Source organism: Lupinus angustifolius, chromosome LG07, assembly GCF_001865875.1.
Source record: "Lupinus angustifolius cultivar Tanjil chromosome LG07, LupAngTanjil_v1.0, whole genome shotgun sequence".
Classification (NCBI taxonomy): Eukaryota; Viridiplantae; Streptophyta; class Magnoliopsida; order Fabales; family Fabaceae; genus Lupinus; species Lupinus angustifolius.
The window spans coordinates 11,158,876-11,183,605 of record NC_032015.1 but is presented as its reverse complement, the minus strand read 5'-3'; the positions used below and the strand labels follow the sequence as shown (position 1 = coordinate 11,183,605).

Sequence of the window (24,730 nt, the reverse complement as noted above, 5' to 3'; positions counted from 1 at the left end):
ATGTTTAAATATGTTTCGGTTGTCGAAAAGGGCAAAAGTTGGTATTCTGTCCAAGTCCCTGTCGCTTGGGCGAGAAACTCTCGCCTGGGCGAGCACGGTCTTGCTTGGGCGAGGATTGGGCGAGGGGAAGTTTTGGTTCTGGAACTCCTCGCCCGGGCGACAAATCCTCGCTTGGGCGAGCAAAAGTCCCACTTAGGCGATAAAAGCCCAAGAATTCGATGAAAATCGGGAACTCTCTTGCTTGAGCGAGAGATTTCTCGATCGGGCGAGCAAAAGCCCGCTTGGGTGGAAAAAAAACTCAGGATTTTGATGAGTTTATGGAACTCTCTCGCTTGGGCGAGAGAGGTCTCGCTTGAGCGAGAAGAGACCTCGCTTGGGCGATAATACCTTCGCCTGGGCGAGGAAAGCTCCATTTTATTTGGGATTTAAAGAGGAATTGTCGCTTGAGCGACTAATCCCCGCTTGGGCGAGGGACAATATGGGAAGATTGAAATAAAATGATGTTGTGAACAATGTGATGAACCCGGGTAGGGTGTGTTGTGATATAAAAGTTGTGGAATAAGATCATGGCTTAGATGAGAAGCATGACTCCATAAAATTATGAAAGTATTGTTTGTGTTTATGCCGTGTTGGGCAAGTATCCGACTTGAGGTCGTAAACTAGGGGGTACCCTAGTAAGAATACGTGATATCACAGAACAACGATTGACCAACCGTAAGAGGCTTGGTCATGTGACCGTCCAGGAGTATTTGGTGATGGGCCAAACTAGGCAATCTCTGACAACCCCTGGATTGCATTCGAGATCGATGAGAGGGATGCCCTGAAAGCGTTTGTACGACCTAGGTCCAGGTAGGACTGTTCCTGAGGGAACCGATCGGTCTATTTTTAATTCCTTGCGAGGATATGTCATTTCGGGTGGTACAAAACGGCTTGGTACGGGACCTGTACTCTCGATTATTTCCGATTAGGATGTTGGATGGATATTGGTGTAAGGTGGATGATCATGACATATCATGCATACATTATCATTGTGGAAGTAAATTCTCACATGTGAGTTACAAGTATGGTGTATTCCTATGTTTCTGTATGTGATGTGATTATGAGTATAATGGTGATTATATTATTTGATATATTGGTAATGTTGAAATAAATGGTAAGTTATGAATTTCTTCATGATGTTGGTGATAAATGATGAATTATATGTTCAAATATATTTCATGTCTGAATGTGATATTCTGAGTAAGTCCACGCCGTCAATAAATTTATGTTCATTAGATGTCTTACTCTCTCTGTTGTATTGTTCTTGTTTTGTATATGTTTGCTATGCAGATGGCCAGCAACAGCACCCATATTCGCGACTATCACTTCATGATGTCCCCGACGGGACAATGGGTCAGTGATGGGCACTGATATACTTACACTGGCCCCTACGGTCTGTCGTTGCACATGGAGTGCAATGGGTCATCGATGATGATCCCTCACCCTGACGCTTACATTGACGCTTCCTTCACATTACCACCAACGGGACTGATGTCTCCAGATGTAGGACTCTGACACCCGCTAGTCAGGAGTGACGGCGCGGTTCCCTCCCACGATCATAGGACGTGGGCAGATTGCTTGGATGCTCCGTCATCCAGCAGAGCCCAGAGGAGCTGGGTTCTTGGAGGGAGTCCTTGCAAGAAGACTGAGAATGTCATCCCCACCAAATTATGCCGCTGGGTTGTGGCATAACAAAGTGGAGGAAGAAGAGGAGGAGGACGAGGTCATTGAGCTCATAAATGTGGAGAGTTCGGTGGAGGTAGTCAACCTCGTGTCGAACTCAGAAGAGGAGGAGGACCCGAGTGAGGGGTCCAGCATTCCTGGAATCTTCTTAGTCAACTTGGGGGCTAGTCGATGTCCTCTTTTTGTTTTTGATGGGGGGCTGTGTATCTGGTGATTTTGTATATGTAGTGGCGATGTAGTTTCCGCCTTTATTGAATTAGTCTGTATGAACTAATTATGGCTTAACTAATTATATGCATCATGTTATTCAGGAAATTGTAAATCAGGTTAAGTTATCATTCGATAACGATAAGTTGATTTTCCGCATTCAAGTTACTTAAAGTGATGTCCCAGAAAAGGAAGGTTTTGAGAAGGAAACAATTTTATGCATCACCATTTCAAAAAAAAACATTACCCATTTTTCCACAATGTTTTTGAGAAGTATTTTTCAGGGCGTTACAGGTGTTGTAGTCATAGCAGTCTGTAAATTTGTAATGACCTCCTGAGCTTGAGGCGACCATGTAAACTTCTGCAATTTGAGTAAATCTGTGAGGGGAGCGGCTACTGAGGCATATTGTTTGACAAATTTTCGGTAAAACCCCACGAGGCCCAGGAAACCTCTGAGTGTCGTGAAGGAACGAGGCCTTGGCCAATCTGTCATGGCTTGTATTTTATCCGGGTCTGGTTTGACCCTATTAGATTAGATGATGTGGCCTAGATAACTGATTAAGGAAACACCAAAAATACATTTTGACAACTTGGCATAAAACTGGTTAGAAACCAATAATTCCAAAACAATATGCAAATGAGCTAGGTGGTCAGTTACATATGTACTGTAAATTAATATATCATCAAAGAATACCAATACAAACCGACGTAAGTGAGGCCGGAGTAGATCATTCATTGTGGCCTGAAAACTTGATGGCACATTAGTCAGCCCAAACGGCGTGACTAGGAACTCATAATGACCGTCAAATGTTCTGAAAGCAGTTTTATGTGTATCCTCAGTGTGCACCCGAATTTGATGATATCCGGACCTTAAGTCAATTTTTGAAAATATAGTGGCATCTCGTAATTCATCGAGTAATTCATCAATAGTAGGAATAGAAAATCGGTCCTGAACAATAATGACATTAAGGGCGCGATAGTCAACGCAAAATCGCCAGGTGCCATCTTTCTTCTTGACCAGGAGTACAGGAGAAGAAAATGGACTTGTACTAGGTACAATAGTTCCCTCATGAAGCATGTCTTGAATCATTTTGGTCATTGCCTCTTTTTGATAGTGTGAATATATATAAGGTTTTACTGAGACTGAGGCTGAATTAGGAAGAAGTAGAATGTGATGGTTATGTGGTCGGTTTGGGGGTAGGCCTTGTGGTGAGTGGAATAGTTGCTGGAATTGGGTGAGGAGTGTTTGAATTTTGGGGAGGTTATGAGGTTGGGGAAAAGGTTCTGTCGTAGTTATGGTAGATAATGGAAGAAATGTAATTGTATGAAAGGAAGCAATAGAATCAGTGTGAATGAGGCACTGTAGTTGATGTAAAGTAGTGGGTTCACAAGTGTTTATCATAGTACCCTGGAGGGTAATGGTGGTGTCACCAACCTTGAAAGACATCGATGGAATTGCAAAATCTGAGGTAACGGGTCCCAATGTGTGCAACCATTCAATGTCCAAGACTACATCTGCTCCCTTAATAGGAAGTAAGTAGAATGAGATATGAAAGAGTTGATTTTGTAGCACAATTGGGGTATTAGAACATAACTCGGTACAATATATGTGGGCACCATTTCCTACCATCACCGGGAATTGTGGTGTAGGTGAAATTTCCAATTGTAGATATTGGGCCAACCTGGGTTGTAAAACATTATGTGAACTGCCTGTATCAACTAAAACAGTAATGGGTGCCCAGAAATTGTGCCAATAAACCTTAGTGTTTTGGGGGATGGTTGACCTTCAAGAGCTTGTTCGGAAAGTTGAAAGTGAATAAGCTTTTGGGGAGGATGCATGTCCTCTTCATCCGTGTTATCTAAGGGTGATAATTGGTCCTCTAGTTCAGTAGGGAAATCATTGACTAGTAACAGTAAAAAAGAATTGTTGACAACGATGTCTTGCATAAAATTTCTCATCACAATTATAGCATAAGCCTTAGGAACGTCGCTCTTGCATTTGACCAAGTGTTAGTCGACGAAAAGGCAAAGTTGGTGGAGTGGTAGGGTTTGGATGTGTTTGAGGTTGGACAGTTTGTGGTCTGGGATAGGTAGTGGGGTTGGGTTGTCGAAACTGCCTAGAGAATGCCTGTTTGGTGTGTTTAATTTTTTATTCCACTAATTTGGCTAAGCCCAATGCCTCGGCAATGTGAGATGGTCTTAAAACAACTAATTCTCTTCGGATCTCAGTGTTAAGACTAGATAGGAAACAATTAAGAATTACCTCTGGTGATAGTCCCCATATTCTGTTGCATATTTTCTCGAATTGCTGTTGGTATTCAGCCACAGATCCAGTCTGGCGGAGTTTGAACAATACCACTGATGGTTTTCATAACACGATGTGCCAAAGCGTATTTCCAACGAACGAGTGAAACTTTCCCAATCAGTGAAGGTAGTGTTATAAAATGCCCATTTGAAGCAGCTAAGCGCCTCCCCTTTCATATAAAATGAAATGACATATAGTCTATGATTTGGAGGAACTTGATACAATTGAAAAAATTATTCAGCTTGAAAAAGCCAATCTAATTGCTCCGAGCCATCAAAATGAATGAGTTGCAACTTGGGGGTTCTTGGCTATTGTGGGGTTGGCAAGGGATTGTGGGTTGGGGGACCAAATGGAACGTGTGGGGAAAAAAGGTGGTACCAGGAAGTGTGTATAAGGTGGAAAGGTTGTATGGTTTGTAGTCTGGTTTAAGTTAGGTGAGAGGGTAGGGTATGTAGGTTGAGTGGGTGTGGGTGGGGTTAGATTTGGAGGTGGAGGGTTTGAGAGAGACGAACCTGGTGGGCTGGGTGTATGAAGGGTTGGATCTGGTGGTTGTGGTGGTAGGATAGTAATAGTGGCCAATTTATCAGTAATAGAATGGAGAGTCTCAGCAATAGCTTCATGTCTGGAATCTTGTTGGTCCTGGTTTTCTCTCAACTTGTCTGAAAATATCTGTAGTAAGGAGTCATCAATGTCTTTGTTTGCTTGTTTAGGAGGCATTGTTCAAGAATGAAAGCACCAATTGATACATGATCAAACTACAGTAGCAGTTAATGACAAGAAACGATGATATAGAAGAAAGAAATTAAACACTAATATATTTCATTTCATAAGGTTGCTGTAGCAGCAATAACAACCTTAAATAATAGAGTTTTTAAGGTTAAACCTTAATGGGCTAACATAACAGGCCTGATACCTTAAAATAAAGCATAAGATAAAAATCATAGATTACTCCTCAATATAATCTGTACTCCAAAAGGGCTTCTTTCTACTAAGGATGGGCCTACTTTCTAGTTCAATAACCGGTCCTCTATCAGATACATTTTTCTTTCTTTTTAATAAGCTGCTAGCTTATGCCTATGTTACACGTATACAACTGTGGCACCAATACGGTATGAATATGGATTGAGATATTTTAAATTCTAATTATATAGAATATGACAATGTAAATTTAAAATTATCACATATATTGTGCAAAGATGAATCCCAACACTAACATATGATACAACTGTCTCAAGATGAGAGACTGAGACATAAAATCAACTTAGATATGACATAGAAGATTGAATATGTAGTTAGATTAACATCATCCAATGAGTGTCGAAAAAAATAAAGGCAAGACAAAGTTCTTAGAAAATGTCTAAAATCAATTTAAAGTTAAATATCTTCTTGTTTAACACTCACCCCTCATCAATAAAATAGGCAGTTAGACACATATATTTCAAGTTTTAAATGGATATCCAAGTATAAGTTGTGAAGGAAACCATTTGTTTATAAACCTTTAAAATAGATTTTAGTTTTGCTTCTTCTTTAGCATATAGAAGCGTGCGATCCTTAACAATGGTTACATGTATTAGAACTTTAAATTGTAATTGAGTCTTACTCATAAAAGCTTTAAACTTGTGCTTATAATAAAGGGGAGGGATCCACTTATTATAAAAGAGTTTTTTAAATTTACTTTCTATCCTAGTTATTAATTCTAGAAAAATTTAATGGTGTAAATTAGTGAGTAAATTTAAATCGATTACATGTTCATAAAATTGATGGTCAGGATGAGGAATAAGTTTAAAAAACTTACTCTTGAAGTAAGTGAATCCTCACTCTATGATAAAACTTGAATGAAACTTCTTTCATTACTATCATTTTAGCTAATTCATGTCAACATTCTTCTTGGAAAAAAACTGTTGAAAAGGATAAAAAATGATCATTTTGGCTAGATATTATACCTATTGAGGTATGGAAGGTTCTAGAAGAGTGATGCATTAGTTGGCTCGGAAAGTTGTTTAATGATATCATGAGATCTAAGTATATGTCAGATGAGTAGAAGGAAATCATTTTAATATCCTATTTGTAAGAACAAGGTTGACATACAAATTTATGAAACTATAAGGAGAGAAAGCTCATTAACCATACTATATATTTATGAGAGAATAATTGAGTGGAGGTTGAGATAAGAGACACATATAATTGAAAATCAATTTGATTATACACCAGAAAGGTCGACCATGGAGACTATATACTTGCTACAATGATTGACACATATATAGTAGTGGAACCAAATGAACTTGCAGATGGTTTTCATTGATTTGGAGATGGCGTATCATGAGGTCATAGAGAGATAGTGTGGAAAGCATTAGAGAATAAATATTGTTGGTGCAGTGGAAGCGAACAGAGTTCAGCCAATTGTGTTTACGTCCCTAGGAGTGCTGAGCGACTACCAAAATATTATTAGAAAATAAGGATTACAAACACTAGCACATCCATGGGCCCACCTGCCCATAGAGTGTTTATATTTGATGCTTATATATGTTGCACATTATAACAAGGAACTTGAGTCCAATATTAATATTGGTTACTCTATTCTATTCCAATATTAGACAATGTGGGACTAACACAATAACATATTTCAAGCATCCCAACAATCTTCACCTTGATTGAAATAGACAAATATCTCGCTCCTTAGGAAATCTACACAAGAATCTTCACCTTAGCGAATATATGACTACAACTTGTTCAATGTCTAATTCTCTTTAACTACTCCCCTACAACATAGACCTTCTAAGTATCATTGACGATGTTACCAAGAGCCTAACTCTCCAAACTTGTAGTGTAGCTTCCCGTACCGTCATCAAATGAAACACGCCGCTTAGCCACCTATTGCTATGAAGTCTTTCGATATATTAGAACCTCTACACAAAAGTTCACAAACTATCATCCTCTTCAATACTCAGTCACACTGAACCTTGGAGCTTCCTTGGAAAGTCTCAACCGCTACCACCATTGTCTACTATGACAATCCTAGTTCAAAAGAACTATCATACTCTACCATAAAAAGTATACCAAAAACACACACATTGTGTCAATGTTAATCTGTGTCATATCATGCATCCAAGCTAATGCTCATGTCACACCCCTACATATCTACCAATGTTCGTGTTACAACTTGCATCAAAGTCAATGTCCATGTTACATCCTACATCAAAGTCAGTCAGCGTCTGTATGCTTTTGTGGATCTTCTAACAATTAACATCCTTCACTATGACATCTCAAACATATCATTAGGATATTCCACTTCTCATCTCAATGAGAACATTTTCTCAACGTCTAGAGAGATATTGTCAGCACATGTCTCTGGGTCAAACTCAACACATGAGTCTTTATCTCCACCTTGATCCTAATTCAGTACATGAACTTCTCAGATTCTAGATCAACACATACATCGTTTCCACCATAGTTACGCCATATGTCCTCCTCTTTCTACTCATCTGATTTATCCTCATGCAGTACCTTTGATAGATTTTGTCCAACCATCACACATTCACCCTCTTTAGCCATTATCTGCTGTCTGGGTTAAGAGTCATCTACCAATTGGCTCTAATACCAATTTTTGGTGCAGCAGAAGCGATTGTTGCGTAGCGTTGGTCACAAGCAATCAAATAAAGTGCATAGAATAAATATAAGAGAAGAAACAAGAGAATTTGGTAACGGTGTTCAGTCAATTGTGCTTACGTCCTGGGAGCGTTGAGCGACTACCAAGATATTATTAGAGAATTACAAACCCTAGCACACCCATGGGCCCACCTGCTCATGTGGTGTTTCTATTTAGTGCTTATATCTGGTACACATTATAACAAGGGACTTGAGTCCAATATATAATATTGGTTACTCTATTTTATTCTAATATTAGACAATGTGAGACTAACACAATTACATATTTCAAACATCCCCAACAAATATGTTTGAATCAATAATACGTATGATGAGATCAAGACTAATGTGAGTCTCAAAATATTTTATCATTGTCATAGGACTATACTAAGGTCAACATTGAGCCCGTACTTGTTTATGGGGCTGTTGAATGTATTTACTGAGCATAACCAATAATCGATGTCACAACACATGCTTTTCGGGAAACTAGAAATGTAGAGACAAACTTTAGAAGTGCATAACTTTGATATAACTCGAAGTAAGATGGACTATATAATTGTGAGTTTAGGAAGAGCTAGACAAACTCATTATATATGTAAAGATTATAGATCATATCATACCACAAGTCACTAGATTTAAGTATTTTGAGTCAATCATACAATGTCATGGAAATTTGACAGAGATGTAAATCATATGATTCAAACGAGTTGGATAAAATAACGTAGTGTTTCACATGTCATGTGTTAGAAATGTGACACTCAAGCTTAAGGGGAAGTTTTACTACATATCTATAAGATGCGCAATATTATATGAAACTAAATGTTGGTCAGTAAAATGTAAACAAGATACTAAACAACAAGTATCAGATGTGAGAATGTTGTATTAGATGAATGAACAATCTAGACAAGATAAGATTGGAAATAGATGCATAAGAAGAAAGTTGGAGCAACTCTTATTATAGAAAAGACAATATTATCGCGATTTAGGTGATTCACACATGTGCAAAGGAGACTGTTAAATTTCCCAATAAAAAGAGTAGTTCAGATGAAGGTTAGTCCAATTCTTAAATGATGACAACAAAAATGTTATGCGAAATGATTGAAAAAGACTTTAAAAATAAATATTTTGTCAATAAACATAATTTATTATAGTAAATCATTATATTATTCGATTCATGTAGTCGAATCCATCTTGAGATAAGTATAAGTATAGTTAAGCTAATCTCTCTTAAAAGGATATGAGTGTAATATTCTACGTATGATAAATCAAGTCTAACTAAATTAAACTTAATATCGCTGTAATTTATTACTAGATAAGTTAATAATCAACTTTAAAGTTGTATCAATTTCATTTAAAAAAAACCTAAGTAATCATGATAGGTAAATAATAAGAACTTGATGGGAGGGGCATGCCATAATATGGTGGAAGGGAATACAGCTATTATTTCAAGATATGTACCACTTCATATATCTATATATTTTTATTGGTCAAAAAATATAAAGTTAACATATATTAAATTCATGTTTTACTTTTCTAATAAATGAGAAACAATGGTTACATAAAGTGATACAAACGTTAAGATAATATATGTGGCTATAAGGGTGTGGCAATACCTAGGGCTGGAAACGAGCCAAACTGATCGAACGAGACTCAACTCAATTCATCTAAATAATGATTTGCTTAGCTTAAAACTCGGCTTGAGTTTGATACATGTTATTTCTTAGCTCAAATTTGACTTGTTTAAAGTTTACAACTATTCAGCTCAGTTCAAATTGGTTCATTTGAACAACTCAAATAAACAATTCATTTCTAACATTGAATTCGGGAGCACCCACTGAAATTCTACAATGAAGCCCATTTGCCCACAAGGCTAAGGCATGAGTCATGATATAATAATAATAAACATATAAAAAAATAGTATAAATATATGAATCTAACGAGTCGAACTATATCAAACTTAAGTTCAATTCATTTATTTAACAAATCAATTTTCAGTTTAAGTTTGTCTCATTCGGTTCATGAACTAAATTTGTTCAGCCAAATAACGAGTTGAATTTTGAACGAATACCGAGTTAGTTCGGTTTACTGTCGGTCCTTACAATAATACCAAATAATAACCGGTTCAAGTGGAACCCTACCGGTCCGATTATTTTAAAACGAAGAAGAAAGTTAACATTGAGATCCGGTTCAGGTGATACCGAATGCAGTTTTACGCTGCTAAGTCATAAACAAAGCCAAAGAATAGTGGTGAAGAAGCTTTTTTCATTCTGAGATTTCTTTTCTTTTCTCGCTTTTAGGGTTTTGGAATCGACGCACGATTGGTAGCAATGTCTAATCATCACCGTTCTTCGAGCGCTTCCTCGAAGAACGGTCTTCCTCCTCAAGAACTCCTTGACGATCTCTGCAGGTCTCTCTTTTTTCTTTTTCATTTTGATTTTCTTCGTTCTGAAAAGGGTATTGAAATTTATGTTTTTTGGTTATTTTCTCTCTTTTTGAGTTGAACTATTTTATTTTTTGTGCTATTTATCCACATTAGAAAGATAATCGTTTATGCCCTTAATTGATAGTACTATCTTACCAAAAGTATGAAGGAATTTACAGTACAGTGTGGTGGTGACTGTGGAAGTTTGTTTGATTATTTTTTTTGTATTAATGTGTATGACTATGAAGGTTGAGAAGATTTTGGAAATTTCTGCTAATGTGGTTTTGGATTGTAAGAATTTGAATGTGGCGGTGAACTTAGCTTCAAGGAGTATATTGAAGGTTTTTTCTGCTATGGAATTGATTGTTATATATTCTAGTTTTGAAAGAAAAGGTTCAACTCGATATTTATTTGTAGAACTGTAACATTCTCGTTATGGATTTCTCTCATTACAAGCCAAAATGTAGTGTTTCTTTTTTGTTTTGCTAATGTAATAATTCAGTTTTTCCCTTTTCTAAAATAAAAGTAAAGTGAATTTTTGAAATGATTTCAATAGATATACAGGGATCTGGCCATCTGGGTTTATCATTTGTAGTTATTTTATATCTATGTTTTTTTAAAACTTGAAGTCGTTTTCATTGACTTTCTTCCCTTGACTTGTTAGTATATATAATTTGATCTTCCCTTTTTTGTGTCTTATCCCATTTTATGTTGTTTGTATTGCAGCCGATTTGTGTTAAATGTGCCGAAGGAAGACCTTCAGTCATTTGAAAGGATATTGTTTCTTGTGGAGAACGCACATTGGTTTTATGAAGATAATTCTGTAGAAAATAATCCATCTCTGAAGTCATTAAGTCTGAAGGAGTTCACTTCTTTATGTATCCTTACTAAACCTGTTTTGGTTTTCTGTCCTACACTTTTACAATTGAAGAATATAATTTTTGCATTCCTATTCCATTTGTAACTTGGGTCTAATTATTATAACTTATCAACAATTTTTTTCGTGCACTGTTTTCTTTCCTGCTTCACATTAAAACATGGGGAAATTATGTAATGTGCTATTTTCTCTGGTTTAGACTTTAGACATGGAGTGTCCACAGAAACTTATTCGTGAACTTAATTTTTGTGGAAAACTTTAATTTGGTAAAAAATTTGGTTGCTCCCCATGATGCACACACTTTATTCTTCTATCATCTCATCTCTTGTAATATATGAACTAAAATCTTGGAAAGTGGGATAATCTAAATTATTATCTTCGTCCTTTTATTTTCTCCTAACATCGTAGCTTTGAACCAGACGTAACAGTGAACATTTTTGTTCTGATAAAAAATTTCATATTTCCTGCTAATATTATTTTTTAATTCGAAAGTTTGAAATATGTTTACTTAAATTTAAAGCAAACTGTTTGTGGAGATTATTTTTGCATGGTATGACCCAAAAAAATGTAGGCAGGCACCACCTGTATCTGGAATTCCCCTTCACCTCATCCATTTTTTATTTCATAAGAATCCAATGCATTTTATCAATGAGGACCAGGCCTATGCTTACATGCTTGCTTGTTCATGCACACACATGCTGACGATAATATAAATTAGAGCGTAATAATATTGAACCCAGTTTGTTTTCCATTTACAATATGTGCTGAGTGAAGCCTTTCCCTGTTACAATTTACTTTTTAGACATTATAAGGCATTATTCTATGGTCTTTAGATATCATGAAAGTTTAGTTTTTTGTTGTATTCTCTTACCTCATCCAATAATAGATGTTGTTTTCCTTAGTATTTAGCAGTGTTCAATACTTGCGACGTTTTGAAGCCTTATGTGGCCCATATTGATGATATATTTAAGGACTTCACTTCCTACAAGGTTCGAGTTCCTGTAACTGGGGCAATAATTCTTGACGAAACTTATGAAAGGGTAAGCCAAGAATAAATGCTGAAATCAATACCAATCATTTACTTTTCTGTAGTAAGGCAAATCTATTTGCATATATCGTTTTCTAATTCCAAGGTTTTACCTTCCCTTTGGTATAACTATTCCCTGAATTAATTTGCATCCCTTAAACCTTGAATGTACTGCTTTATTCTTGCATTTTTTCACTTCTTGTTGATGTTTGGTCAACTATTAATTTAACCTTTGTGCATGATGCACATGGTTAAAATCTGTCTTGTGAAAACAAAATTATTTTGTATCTTCCATAGTTGGATATTAGGAGGATGGAAATTATTAGTTAAAGGCTATTTAAGTAATTTGAAACTCTGTTCAATGAAAATTAATAGTTTTTGTAAAGCAGTGGCAGTCAAAGTTCACTAAGGCAATAAAATGAAGTGTCCTGTTTTTACACTCTGTTATAGATGCATACAGTTCTTGATTCAGTTATGTAAATTTTCATTATTTCACTTGGTGATGTTCTTGTAGAAATTTTGTCCAGAATTCCGGGTGAGTTGTTTTTTTGTGTGAATTTTTTATGTTGAATTGAATGTAAAGTGTAAACAGTGGATGTTTGAGTTGTTGCTTAATGTAACCTGGCATTGTGAATCATGATTTTCGACCCTCCCTTCATTCATGTAGTTCAAACTCTACTGGCTAACGATCAGAAGCTGGCATCATGCAGTTCAAACATGAAAGAACTAGACTGAGTCTGAAATGATGGAGTTGTTGAACATTAATAAAAGTGTAAAATTCTATCAATTCTTTAAGCCGTTATTGCTAAGGATGAAATTGACACTAGAGAAGTAACATTTTGGGATTGAGAAGTCTTAAAGAGTATGAAATAAAGGTAGGGCACTGTTGTCTTTATGTAGTTGTGGTAATAATATCAGTAGGTAACAGGTAATTCGGTTTAGTTATGTATGAGATTTATTATGGTTAATAAGAGAGACATTGTGTTCTTCAGCACTGCTTGTATCCTCTGTTTTCCTTGAAACCCTTAATGTTTCTCAACTGGAGAGAAGTAAAATACTAATGTGTTGATATGCCTACTTTTCATCTCTAGGAACACAATTTTTTATAAAGGAAAAAGACATTTAAGTTTATTTGACTTTGAAACTTCAAATTTTAAGATGTCTCTTTTTTCTACAAGTTTTCAAGGTTCTATATATTACAATTCATCATCAACTTCTATAGGCGCAATTGAGTAATTTTCCAATTCAACTTATTGTGACTGAATATTTCTATCTTTATATTGAGTCATATTTACTTACATGCTTGCTATTGACAGTGCATTCTAGTAAAGGGATGGAAAGGTTCAAGCTGGAGCTTTCCCCGTGGCAAAAAGAGCAAAGATGAAGAAGATCATGCATGTGCCATTAGAGAAGTAAGCATGCTTCTATGAAGTTATCACTCTCTCTAACTCTCTTAATGTACTTAATTTATTTGGACAGTAGCTCTAGGAATGATGGTTACCCATTCATGAATTTTTTTACATAAATTTACTTCCTAGCATACGTGTTCCACTTTCTTTTTGTTCTTTGTGATGATTTCATATCCTCTTCCCTTGTACTATTCTATTCTCTTTTAACGAAATTTATTTATTTGCAAAAAGTAAATAAATAAGAATTGGCTAGTTGATGCCTTATGAGAAGTCTTGCATTAGCTTTTTCTTACTTGTTTTTGTTCATGGTGAATGCAGGTCATGGAAGAAACAGGTTTTGATGTTTCAAAACTTCTTAACAAAGATGAATACCTTGAAATCATTTTTGGACAACAGAGAGTGAGGCTTTACATTATTGCTGGTGTGAAGGATGATACAGCATTTGCCCCACTTACCAAAAAGGAGATCAGTGTATGTGATTCATTATAAGAAATTACTTTTAATGTTCTTATTATTCCAAAGGGAGTGACACTTCTTAATACTTCTAGAACTGTTAGGATAAGATTAGAGAGGAGAAAGGAAAAGTTCAAGTGTTCAACTAGGGAGACTGTAAGTTATGTTACACTCCAAAGTTGAGAAACCAAAGAAAGCAGAGTCAGAAAGCTTAGAATAAAAATAAATTAAACTAAATTAAATGCTCATCAGAAATGGAAACTCTCCAAAATGACTGTTTAGAGTGCCACATTGAATTTTTCCTATTTATCTTCTCACATGGCTAAACCACCTTGGCGAGATTTTAGAAGCCGAGATAGTCCAAAAATGGAAAAAAGCATCAGTGTCATACTTCTATCAGATACTTACACGCCTACAATATCTCGAGATACGTACCCAAGAAGTATTTGTCCCATATTTTTCTATTAATTGTTTTAAATATTTTAATCTAATGGGTTTTAGGTAGTTCTCTGATACAGGCATATATGACATATCTATATTAACAAATACTCTGAATCTATATTAAATATATGTTTTTAATATAAATTTGTGTTGACATTTCTAGACTGTAGCATATCTTGAATTTAAAAAAATTCCCATATTCCTGTGTCCATGTCGTGTTGTACTAAGTATTTGGGCTTCATAGGTGAGATTCTACCATAATCTTCTCCACAGGTGCTATCATTTCTTTCTAATGCATTTGTTCTTGATCTTATCTTGTATATCTGCTAATCAATTACAACATTGTGATCTTGGCAACACTAAGTGTATGCTCTTGTTACTCCTTTACTGCCCAGTGTCAAGTACCATAAAGCAATTCTTTAGTTTTGGAGCCATGACAAAATTTTATTTATGTGATTAACAACTGTAAATGATCTGAGTGCTGATTGATTCTTTATTATCCTTGTGCAGGAAATTGCATGGCACCGGCTTGATGAACTTCAATCAGCAAGTGGTGATGTGATATCTCGTGGGATCACTGGCCTCAAGCTTTATATGGTGTCCCCTTTTCTGGCGTGAGTACCACTTCATATGATTTTGATAGCTTTGGTGAATGTCCCATGTGTTGTCAAAGTTCAAAAAGATTCACTGCCTTCATGCAGATCATTGAAATCTTGGATTTCGTCGCACCAACCCCCTATGGCTCCAAGGCTTGATTTGCCTCTTAAAGGTAAGTACTCTTTTACAAACGTTATTTATGTTATTGGTGACAAATACCTTCTAAGTGTACTTAAAAATAAAGGTGTTGTTAACTGCCTGATATCTCAACTCCTAGATGTTTGTTTGGACTTGAGTTGGTTTCCATCAACTAGTTAAATACTTTACTATGACCTGGGTAGTTATCGCGTGTTATCACGCGGGGTAGCAGAGGAGCTGTGTAAAACGGGAAAAGTCTTTTTTGCCGTTTTTAATGTGGCAAGGTTTTTTTTTTATTAATTTTAGTAATTTAACCCTCCTCTTCTTTTTGCCCTTAAATAAAAAATGTTGAACCCACTCTGCACAGTAGCCGTACTCAGCAGCAGCCAGCAAGTTCGAACAGCAACTTCTGGGAAGCAGCTTCTGCACTTTTCGGCCACTCTGCAATTCCAGCAAACCAGCTTCTGCTTTTTCCTATTCCCACTTCTCCTTGCTTATTCCCCTTACCTTTTTTCTCAAGCTCCGACATCTCCTTAGAGGCTTAATCGTTTTGGTCTGTAATACACTTATATTAAAGCCTTAGAGGCTTAAACTTATTTTTTTTTATGATTGGTCTCTCTTATATTGAAACTTTATATTATACGCTTATGCTTATTTTGGTCATGTTATGAATGTTTATTTTTTGTTATAGCTTTAATTTGGTGTGTTTTAGTATTTTTGTGTATTTATGTGTATTTATGTGTCATGTATAAGTTACTTATACTTTTTTTTTTACCTTAGCTGTAGTGACCATCCCTCTCCAGTGTTTTCGGGTTGGTCACTATCTGCAATTGACTACCTAGACTATGATGTTATATGTGTTAGCATTTCACATATCTTGAGCACTTCTTTAAAGTGAGGATGTGCCCGTGTTGGAATTAGTTAGCAACAATGTCGTTGTGATTTCTTTGCTCAACAGATTTTGTCAATGAACATGATTTATGGTTGAGCATTATGATGTCATTCGATCCATGTAGCCGACCCCATCTAGTGGGATTATGGTTTGGTTGTTGTTGTTGTAATAGATGTTGAGAATACATGATTTGTCAATAGGCAAGGGATTCAAAAGGGATTTCTAGTTAGATTGAGTACTGAATACATTTCTAACAAGCTTTTGTAGTTGAGTACTGAATGCATTTGTAGATAAGGTTACAAATTGAGTACTGAATACATTTCTAGTTGGTCTCTGTTAGATTTTCCAAACTGTGCATTCTTACAATGTCTATGATTGCTAACAAGCCTTTTTGTTAAGGAATTTGCATGTGGAAAGCAAAGAACAGTCCTATCGGAAGTAGCTCGATGATAATCGACAGCCAGCCAACAAAACATGAACCTAGTTCTCACTCTATTGATGTGGGGCCTGGCAGGAGCTTCAGGAATTTCAAATTTGATACTGCTTCAATTTTACAAGCAATGGAAGCTGCATTTTCTTCTTGAAGGTCCAGCAACCTTCCTGTAAAGTTTCCGTAACTGAAATGATTTCTTCATTCATATGTCAAAACTGGTAGTAATCACTCTTCATGCTAATTAGGTAGTAGCTGTACAAGCTGTACATGACGTTTCTCAAGTTGTTTGTGGTTGAGTAGTATGTACATTGTGTACATGAAGCATTTGTGCCTAAATAGTATTTGTCAGTTTATGTAGAAAACTAGAAAAATAGTTCAATGTTGAAGTTATCGTACTCCTGTATTTTGCACTCATTCATTAACTCAAACCCGGTCTCAAATGGAATGAAACTGTTATGATGTCTGTGAAAAATCTTTCAACTGTACTGTTTCATGTTTCACTTAACTTTATATAACATAGTTTCCCGTCCCTTAATGCCTGTTTTGGTTTGATCATTTCATCTCCGATTTATGCATGGAAGCAATTTTATCTACAATGGTTACTTCGTATAGAATCAAACCTTGGAGAGGATCTTGAGAATAGTTATCCCTTTGCCAAAATAGGGTGACCTTTTCTTCTAAAACTAATGGAATACTTATCATTGGGCTGTTAGAGACAAGGATGTGACATTCTTAAACTTAAAAGCTAAGAGATAGACTATGCTCTTCCAACTTTTGTTTACTGTTTCAGAGTGATTACGCTCCCATCTGAATCTGAAGATGATACAATAGTGCTGAGTAAATCTATTTTCTACTGAATATAAACTTCATCAAAACCGGACTTGAGGACGAAGGTCAATCTATTTTCTAACACCTCTAGACACGTTTTGATGACATTAACGTTGATGTAATCTTCTATATAATATGGTATGACACTCACTAAATTGATCTGAACTTGTAAATGGCTAGACAAATGGTACATATAAATTTATTTTTGCGGACCAAAATGTATCAAATGGAATGGTAGGGTACAATTTTATATAAGAGGAGGTGCAAAAATTATTAACCATAAGGGGTAGTATACAAATATTGTTTCAGGTCTGCAACACCCTCAAGGAAGTGTGGCTTCGCCATTATTAATACAAAGAACAGAAACTCTGCTTTAACTATTTCTGTACATTCTACATTTATGTATTGAAGAATATACGGAGTGGAATATAATAAAATAAGTCAATTATTCGTTCGATAATTTCATGAAAAGTTAATCATTGGCTTTTTTCTCCATGGAAACAATTGGGTACTTGTGCTAATTACTAAATTTGTTGAACAGATAAAATAAAACTAAAATATTTTTTTTATTAGTGGTTGAATTGATCATCCGGAGATGAATTAAGCCAAAATTAAGATTCATTCCACTTTGGTTTCCTTAGAAAAAAATCACATATATCATGTGCTTATATAATATAATTATTTTATTTTAAGGATGTTTACGGATTTTTTCAATAAAACTAATTTGTAACCATAAGCTTATAGTTTGTAGGTGTAAACTTGTTATTGTGAATATAACTAGAAGCTTGTAGTTTATTGTTTGGTCAAACTAGCTGAAATATATTAAATGACAGAATATATAATATTTGTTTAGTTTTTTATTAATTAAATCATAATTATTAATTGAATAATGAAATATTTACGTAATTAAATAAATATCCATCATCTGAAAAATCATATTAAAAGATCTCAACCATTTACACAGGTTGAGCCTTGGTGGTAAAAATTTCTTTATCAAATTACCTCAAACCCAATATAATGTAAAATATAGGCTTATTCACGTGTTGATGAAATCTATTAGAATTTTGTTAATGGTGGATATAATTATAACCTCACCTCCATTAAAATAATAACAATTAAATCTTTATTATACTAAGGGAGTCAGTTATATAGAATGACATTACATATTCTATCATAAATCATGTTTATTTACAAAATGTTAATCTTTATATCATTTATAATCATTTATCTTATGAGTTTTCTTAGTCTTCCTCTTCCTCTAAAAATTAAATCAACTTTCATCTCCGTCCGGTGCTTCTACTCGTCTCAAGCATAACTCTACTATCTTTTTGGAACCAATGTAACCTTCTCCATGCATTTATCTCTAATCTCATTCGGCCTATCAAAACCTTAAAAAAAAATAAGTAGAAATATTATTGGAGTTCAGTGGGCCTTAATGTTTTCATTTTGGTTATATTAACCCGATTTGCTGTTGGGTTTTTTGTAAGACACTTTTAACTCTTACCTGTATACACAGGATGTAGGTCACATTGACAGGGCCACATTATATCTTGTATTTATTTCTTTTTTTAATCAACGTTTTAATCTCATAATGTGCACTTAAAATCAAAATATAATTGAAGAGAAGGAGGAGAACTATAATGTGTTCTAACATGTAGAGTCTTTCAAATATTATTCTAGGTGGAGGACAAGAAAATAACATGCAAGAACTTTAAGTAAAAACTTGTAAACGATGCTATGAAGTTCAGGAGCAAGGGAAGAAGTGGTCAAACATTATTCATCATGCTTCACTCAAGCCTATGTAACTTGGAACTTAAGACAAGTCCTTTATAACATGAGATATTTTCCTCTAACTTCATTTTCTTAGAGCAGGCGCCGATGCTGAAATTTCAAACAAGACAATTCAAATATAGCATGCCCAAATATAGTACTGAAATTTGCACCAGACAATAATTATATGGAAAATTTATTACAAAAGCGAAAGAAAAAAACTGATAGCAAGATTTTTTGTGCATATCATTTCATCAAGAAAACATGAGTATATATGTCGTCTCATCAGGAGCTTCTATCTATTTTATTCTGATTCTTGAATCTTTTAGTTTTTCTATTTATACCCAAGCATCTCAACTTCCGGCTACTTGATCTTCAAACATACTCATGTGTCATTGCCTGATTTATCGACAAATTCATGTTACTAGACATTCAGATTAACATGCTAACTCATTACAACTCAATTTATGATCGTACACTCATAAAGACTAATATTCAGCTTAGAATCCAATTGTGCAATCCAATTACAATGGATTTCAGGAGATACTTAATCTAAGAGCTATTTCTTACACGATCCTACCATTATGAACTTAATCTTGATGCTCCCCTTTCATTTGGAGTTATATGCCTAAAATGTTTTAAACAGAAAATACACCCTCCCAACCTTTTCTCCCTTTTGACTTCATCAAAAAGTAGACAAACCAAAAGTTTTCAGCACAATATATATATACAGCATACAATATGTATATGACAAGCATAAAGGTAATCATAAGATATAAAATAAACATCACAATACATATCACAAGACATAGATGTTTAACAAAAACAACATAAAGCAAACTTTGTCCGGCAATATAAAATGATTACAACCATAAAAATAGAATTAAATTGTTCAGTAATATGCATCAAAACAAAACAGAAATCCTAGACACAATCTAAGACTTATGCTCAGAGTTGTTTTCATCAATGTCCATGCTACTCAGCTTAGAAGAGAGACAATGAAGTTCAAACTGGATTTGTTGATTATGAGTATCAAAGGTATGCATTCGGTTAGTGATGTAGCCTCAAAGAGAAATCAACTCATCTATAATCATCTGATTTGAAGGCATGACAGCAGATGAGGAAGATTGAGCATGAAACTCAAAAGGTTGAGGTTCAGGAGGGTTATGATTTGTAGGTTCTGGTTGATTAGCAGATGCATTGGGTCTATCAGATTCATGCTTATAGGTGTGGCAGTCAATAGGATCTACGGAGAAACCCATTTTGTGGACAACTTCCACATCAATCTTATTTTTGTGAAGATTTAAAGTAATCTTGGTTTCACCATTTAAAGAAACACCGAAATGTTCAAGAATATTGGTTATGAAAATTTCATAGGGCAAAGGGCTTTGAGTTCCTCGAACATTCCACATTTGTCTCATTATCATCTGAGCCCAATTGATTTTGATGTTAAACTTCATAGCACATATCAAGTGGAGTTTTCTATGTCACTAATTTCAGAATAGTTTGAAATTTTTTGTAAAATAACATAGCTTAGAAAATAATGAAGCAACCGATCTTCAAGTTTGAGATGTCCAGCAGATATGATATCTCTATTTTTAACAGTCTCAGCAAAGCCATGTTGCTTACGCATTTCTATTTTCTCTTTAGAAATTCTACACAGAGAGTGGTAGAAATCCTTTCGATCATAATTATCCCATTCACATACAAGACCGAAACCTGTTATGCTACCTTGATAGGGTATGTTACAGAACAATGAACTAAGAGTTTTCAAATCCAAAACAATGTATTTTCCTTTCACATAGGAAGTAAGACGATTTTTCCGAAAGTTCATGTTGCAGTAAAATACTCGAACATGTTCAAGATAAATGACATTAGTTTCATAGCAAAAGTCATAAAGATTTTGTTGCCGTAAAAGATAAGGCAAAAAAAAGTTTTCAAATTCAAAATTCCCTACATTACCGTATTTCGGAGTAAAAATAAATCGACCATGAAAGTGATCCTCAAAGACTTTACATTGCTTATCATTAGCAAGAAGTCTTGTCAAATCCAAAGGGTTAGACTCCAAATATGAAGTTCTTTGATCCATTTGTGCGTTGCTTCTTTGATTTAGAAGAGGAAGTCATGGATTGAGGTTTTTTGTTTTTAAGTTTTTAGGTTTTGGAGAATTTGGGGGTTTTGATTTGGGCCACTAAACACGAAAATGATGGTGTAGAAGTGTTTAGAATTGAAAATATGATATGAATAGACACCAAAATCACCCAAAACAAATCAAAAATGAAGATTTGAGAGGGTTGAGCAAGAGAGAACACGAGTTGATGAAGATGAGTTTGAAAAATGCAGAAAAAATACATATATAACGACACAAAATAATCGATTACTCACTTTTTAGTAATCGATTACTCAAATTTAAAAATTTAATTTTTTTCAAACAGCAGCAATGAGTAATCGGTTACTCATTTTGAGTAATCGGTTACTGAAACACGCTATTCAATCCTGTAATCGGTTACTCTACAATGTAATCGATTATTGACCCCAGAAAAACTTATTTTTAGACAAATTTATGCTATGAAAATGATTTTTAACCCAGAAATTGAAATTTTTAAACATAAATAAACATTTTTAAGTACAAGTAGGCATGAGATAAACGTAATGAAACACACATATAATCATGTTAACATAGGTAAGCTTCATCAAGAATGTCTAATTCTTGTCTAATTTTGTAAAAAGGTTCTTTAGCCAATGGTTTAGTGAAAATATTTGCTAGTTGGTTATGAGTATCAACGAATTCTACAGTCACATCTTTCTTTTGGACATGGTCCCTAAGGAAGTGATGTCTTATATCTATGTGTTTGGTTATAGAATGTATAATTGAATTCTTTGTGATATTTATAGCACTAGTATTGTCACATCTCAGAGGAGTGCAGCCTAAGTCTAAGCCATAATCTTCTAATTGTTGTTTAAGCCACAACACTTGGGCAAAACAACTAACTGCTGCTATATATTCAACTTCAGCAGTGCTTAGGGCAACACATGCTTGTTTATTGCAAGACCAAGAGACTAAAGCATTTCCTAAAATATGACAAGTACCACTTGTACTTTTCCTCTCAGTTTTGCATCCAACAAAATCTGAATCTGAACAACCAACCAAATCACATATACTTACTTTTGGATAGCACAGCCCAACGTCAATTGTGCCTTTAAGATATTTCATGATTCTCTTAACAACAACTAAGTGTGATTCTTTTGGTTTAGATTGATAGCGAGCCCACAAACATACATTAAACATGATATCGGGTCTAATGGTAGTTAAATACAAAAGAGATCCAATCATACATTGATACTTTGGTATTTCAATGCTTTTTCCTGCTTCGTCTGTATCGATGTACGTACTAGAAACCATAGGAGTAGCTATTGGCTTGCAAGCATCCATATCGAATTTTTTCAGCAAATCTCTACAATACTTGGATTGACTTACAAAAATGTCATTATCAAGTTGTTTGATTTGTAGTCCAAGGAAGTAATACAACTTTATCAAGTTGTTTGATTTATAATCCAATGAAGTAATTCAAATTCCCCATCATGTACATTTCAAACTCTCCTTGCATCATTTTGCCAAAATCACTACACAAAACTTCATTAGTAGAACCAAAAATAATATCATCTACATAAATTTGAACAAAAAGAGTATGATGATTTATTTTCTTTATAAAGAGTGTAGTGTTGACCTTCCCTTTTGTGAATCCTTTTCAAGTAAAAAATTGGTTAGACGATCATACCATGCACGAGGAGCACTTCAAGCCATAGAGAGCTTTCTTTAATTTGTAAACATGAGAAGGATGTTTGTAATCTTCAAAATCAGGAGGTTGTTCTACAAACACTTCTTCTTGAGTATATCCATTTAGAAAAACACTTTTTATGTCCATTTGATAAAGCTGAAAATTTAAAGAACATGCATATGCAAGTAATAGCCTAATAGCTTCAAGTCTAACAATCGAAGCGCATGTTTCATCAAAGTCTATACATTCTTCCTGATTATATCCTTGGGCTACCAGTCTAGCTTTATTTCCAACAATAATACAATTTTCATCAGATTTATTACGAAATACCCAATGAGTTCCTATAACATGCCTATTTTTAGGTCTAGTAACAAATTCCCAAACTTCATTTCTTCTCAAATTGATTACAACTAAGAGGTGGGTGAATTAGTTGACTTAAAAGTATGGCCACTTTTTCTACAAAATCAAGAGCTAAGTGCAGCAAAAAACTATGCAGAAAATTAACAAGTAAAAATCAAGAGATAAAGGAGACCCTTACTTATATCGCTAATAATGTTGTCAATAGGATGATCTCGATGAGTTCTCCATTCTTTTGGTAAATCAGAGTGAATATGTTCTTCTTGATGAGATAGATCATCATCCATTTTCAAATACTCAGAATTAGTTGTAGAATCATTTATAGAAATTTCTTTAGCAGGAGAACTTGGCAAGTCCTCTTCATCAAAGGTTAACCCATCCTTTATAGTAGGATTGGTTTCATCAAAAGATATATGAACATATTCTTTCATGGCTAGAGTTCTTTTATTAAAAACTCTATAAGATTTACTCGTAAGAGAATATCCTAGAAAAATACCTTCATCAGCTTTGCATCAAACTTGCCTAAGTTATCCTTACCATTATTTAAAAAAAGTATTTACAACCAAATACATGCAAATGAGAAATGTTTGGTTTTCTATATTTAAAGAGTTCATAGGGGGTTTTCTTAAGAATTGGTCTTATAAGAACTCGGTTTGAAACATAACATGTAATACTTACTGCATCAACCCAAAAATATTTTGGGAGGTTAGTTTCATTCAATATTGTACGAGCCTGTTCTTCTAAAGACCGGTTCTTTCTCTCTACAACACCATTTTGTTATGGTGTTCTAGGAGCAGAAAAATTATGATTGATACCAAGATCATCACAGAATTCTTCAAATGAAGAGTTTTGAAATTCTCTCCCATGATCACTTCTTATAGCAGCGATTTTTAGTGATTTTTCATTCTGAACTCTTTTAGCATAAATGCTAAAGGCTTTGAATGTCTCATTCTTATGAACAAGGAATAGAGTCCAAGTCTATCTCGAAATATTGTCTACTATAACAAGAGCATAGTAGTTACCACCATAACTTTTTTTCCTTGAGTGGCCAAATAAGTCCATGTGTAGTAACTGCAATGGTCTATCGGGAGAAACCATATGCTTAGGTTTAAAAGAAGTTTTTGTTTTTTTTACCCATTTGACAAACACTTCATAGTTTGTCTTTAACAAACTTCATTTTGGGTAAACCAATAACTAAATATTTCTTAATGGGTTTATTCAAATGGTCCATATGAATATGAGCAATTCTCCTATGCCAAAGTCATGGATCATGATTATCATTTGCAACTAAACATGTTATTGGTAAGGAAGAGTCTATGTCAATCATATATACATTATTTATCCTCTTACCAATGAGTTTAGAGTTTTGAGAATTCTTACTTTCAATGATGCACTTATGTGGGTAGAATGCCACATGGAAGCCTTTGT

At 34.7% G+C, this 24,730-nt stretch overlaps 1 protein-coding gene across 2 annotated transcripts; it reads left to right on the top strand.

Moving 5' to 3' along the window:
- On the top strand, nt 10,071-17,032 carry LOC109352327 (mRNA-decapping enzyme subunit 2-like). Of its 2 annotated transcripts, XM_019594258.1 has the most exons (9): nt 10,071-10,286; nt 11,028-11,179; nt 12,091-12,218; nt 13,522-13,617; nt 13,933-14,085; nt 15,019-15,122; nt 15,210-15,277; nt 16,535-16,721; nt 16,814-17,032. In XM_019594258.1, exons 1-8 carry the CDS (start codon nt 10,207-10,209, stop codon nt 16,717-16,719), a joined length of 966 nt encoding a protein of 321 aa, XP_019449803.1. In that variant the 5' UTR covers nt 10,071-10,206; the 3' UTR covers nt 16,720-16,721; nt 16,814-17,032. The 2 variants fall into 2 exon arrangements, with proteins under 2 accessions (XP_019449803.1, XP_019449802.1); XM_019594257.1 differs by having other exon boundaries at nt 16,535-17,032.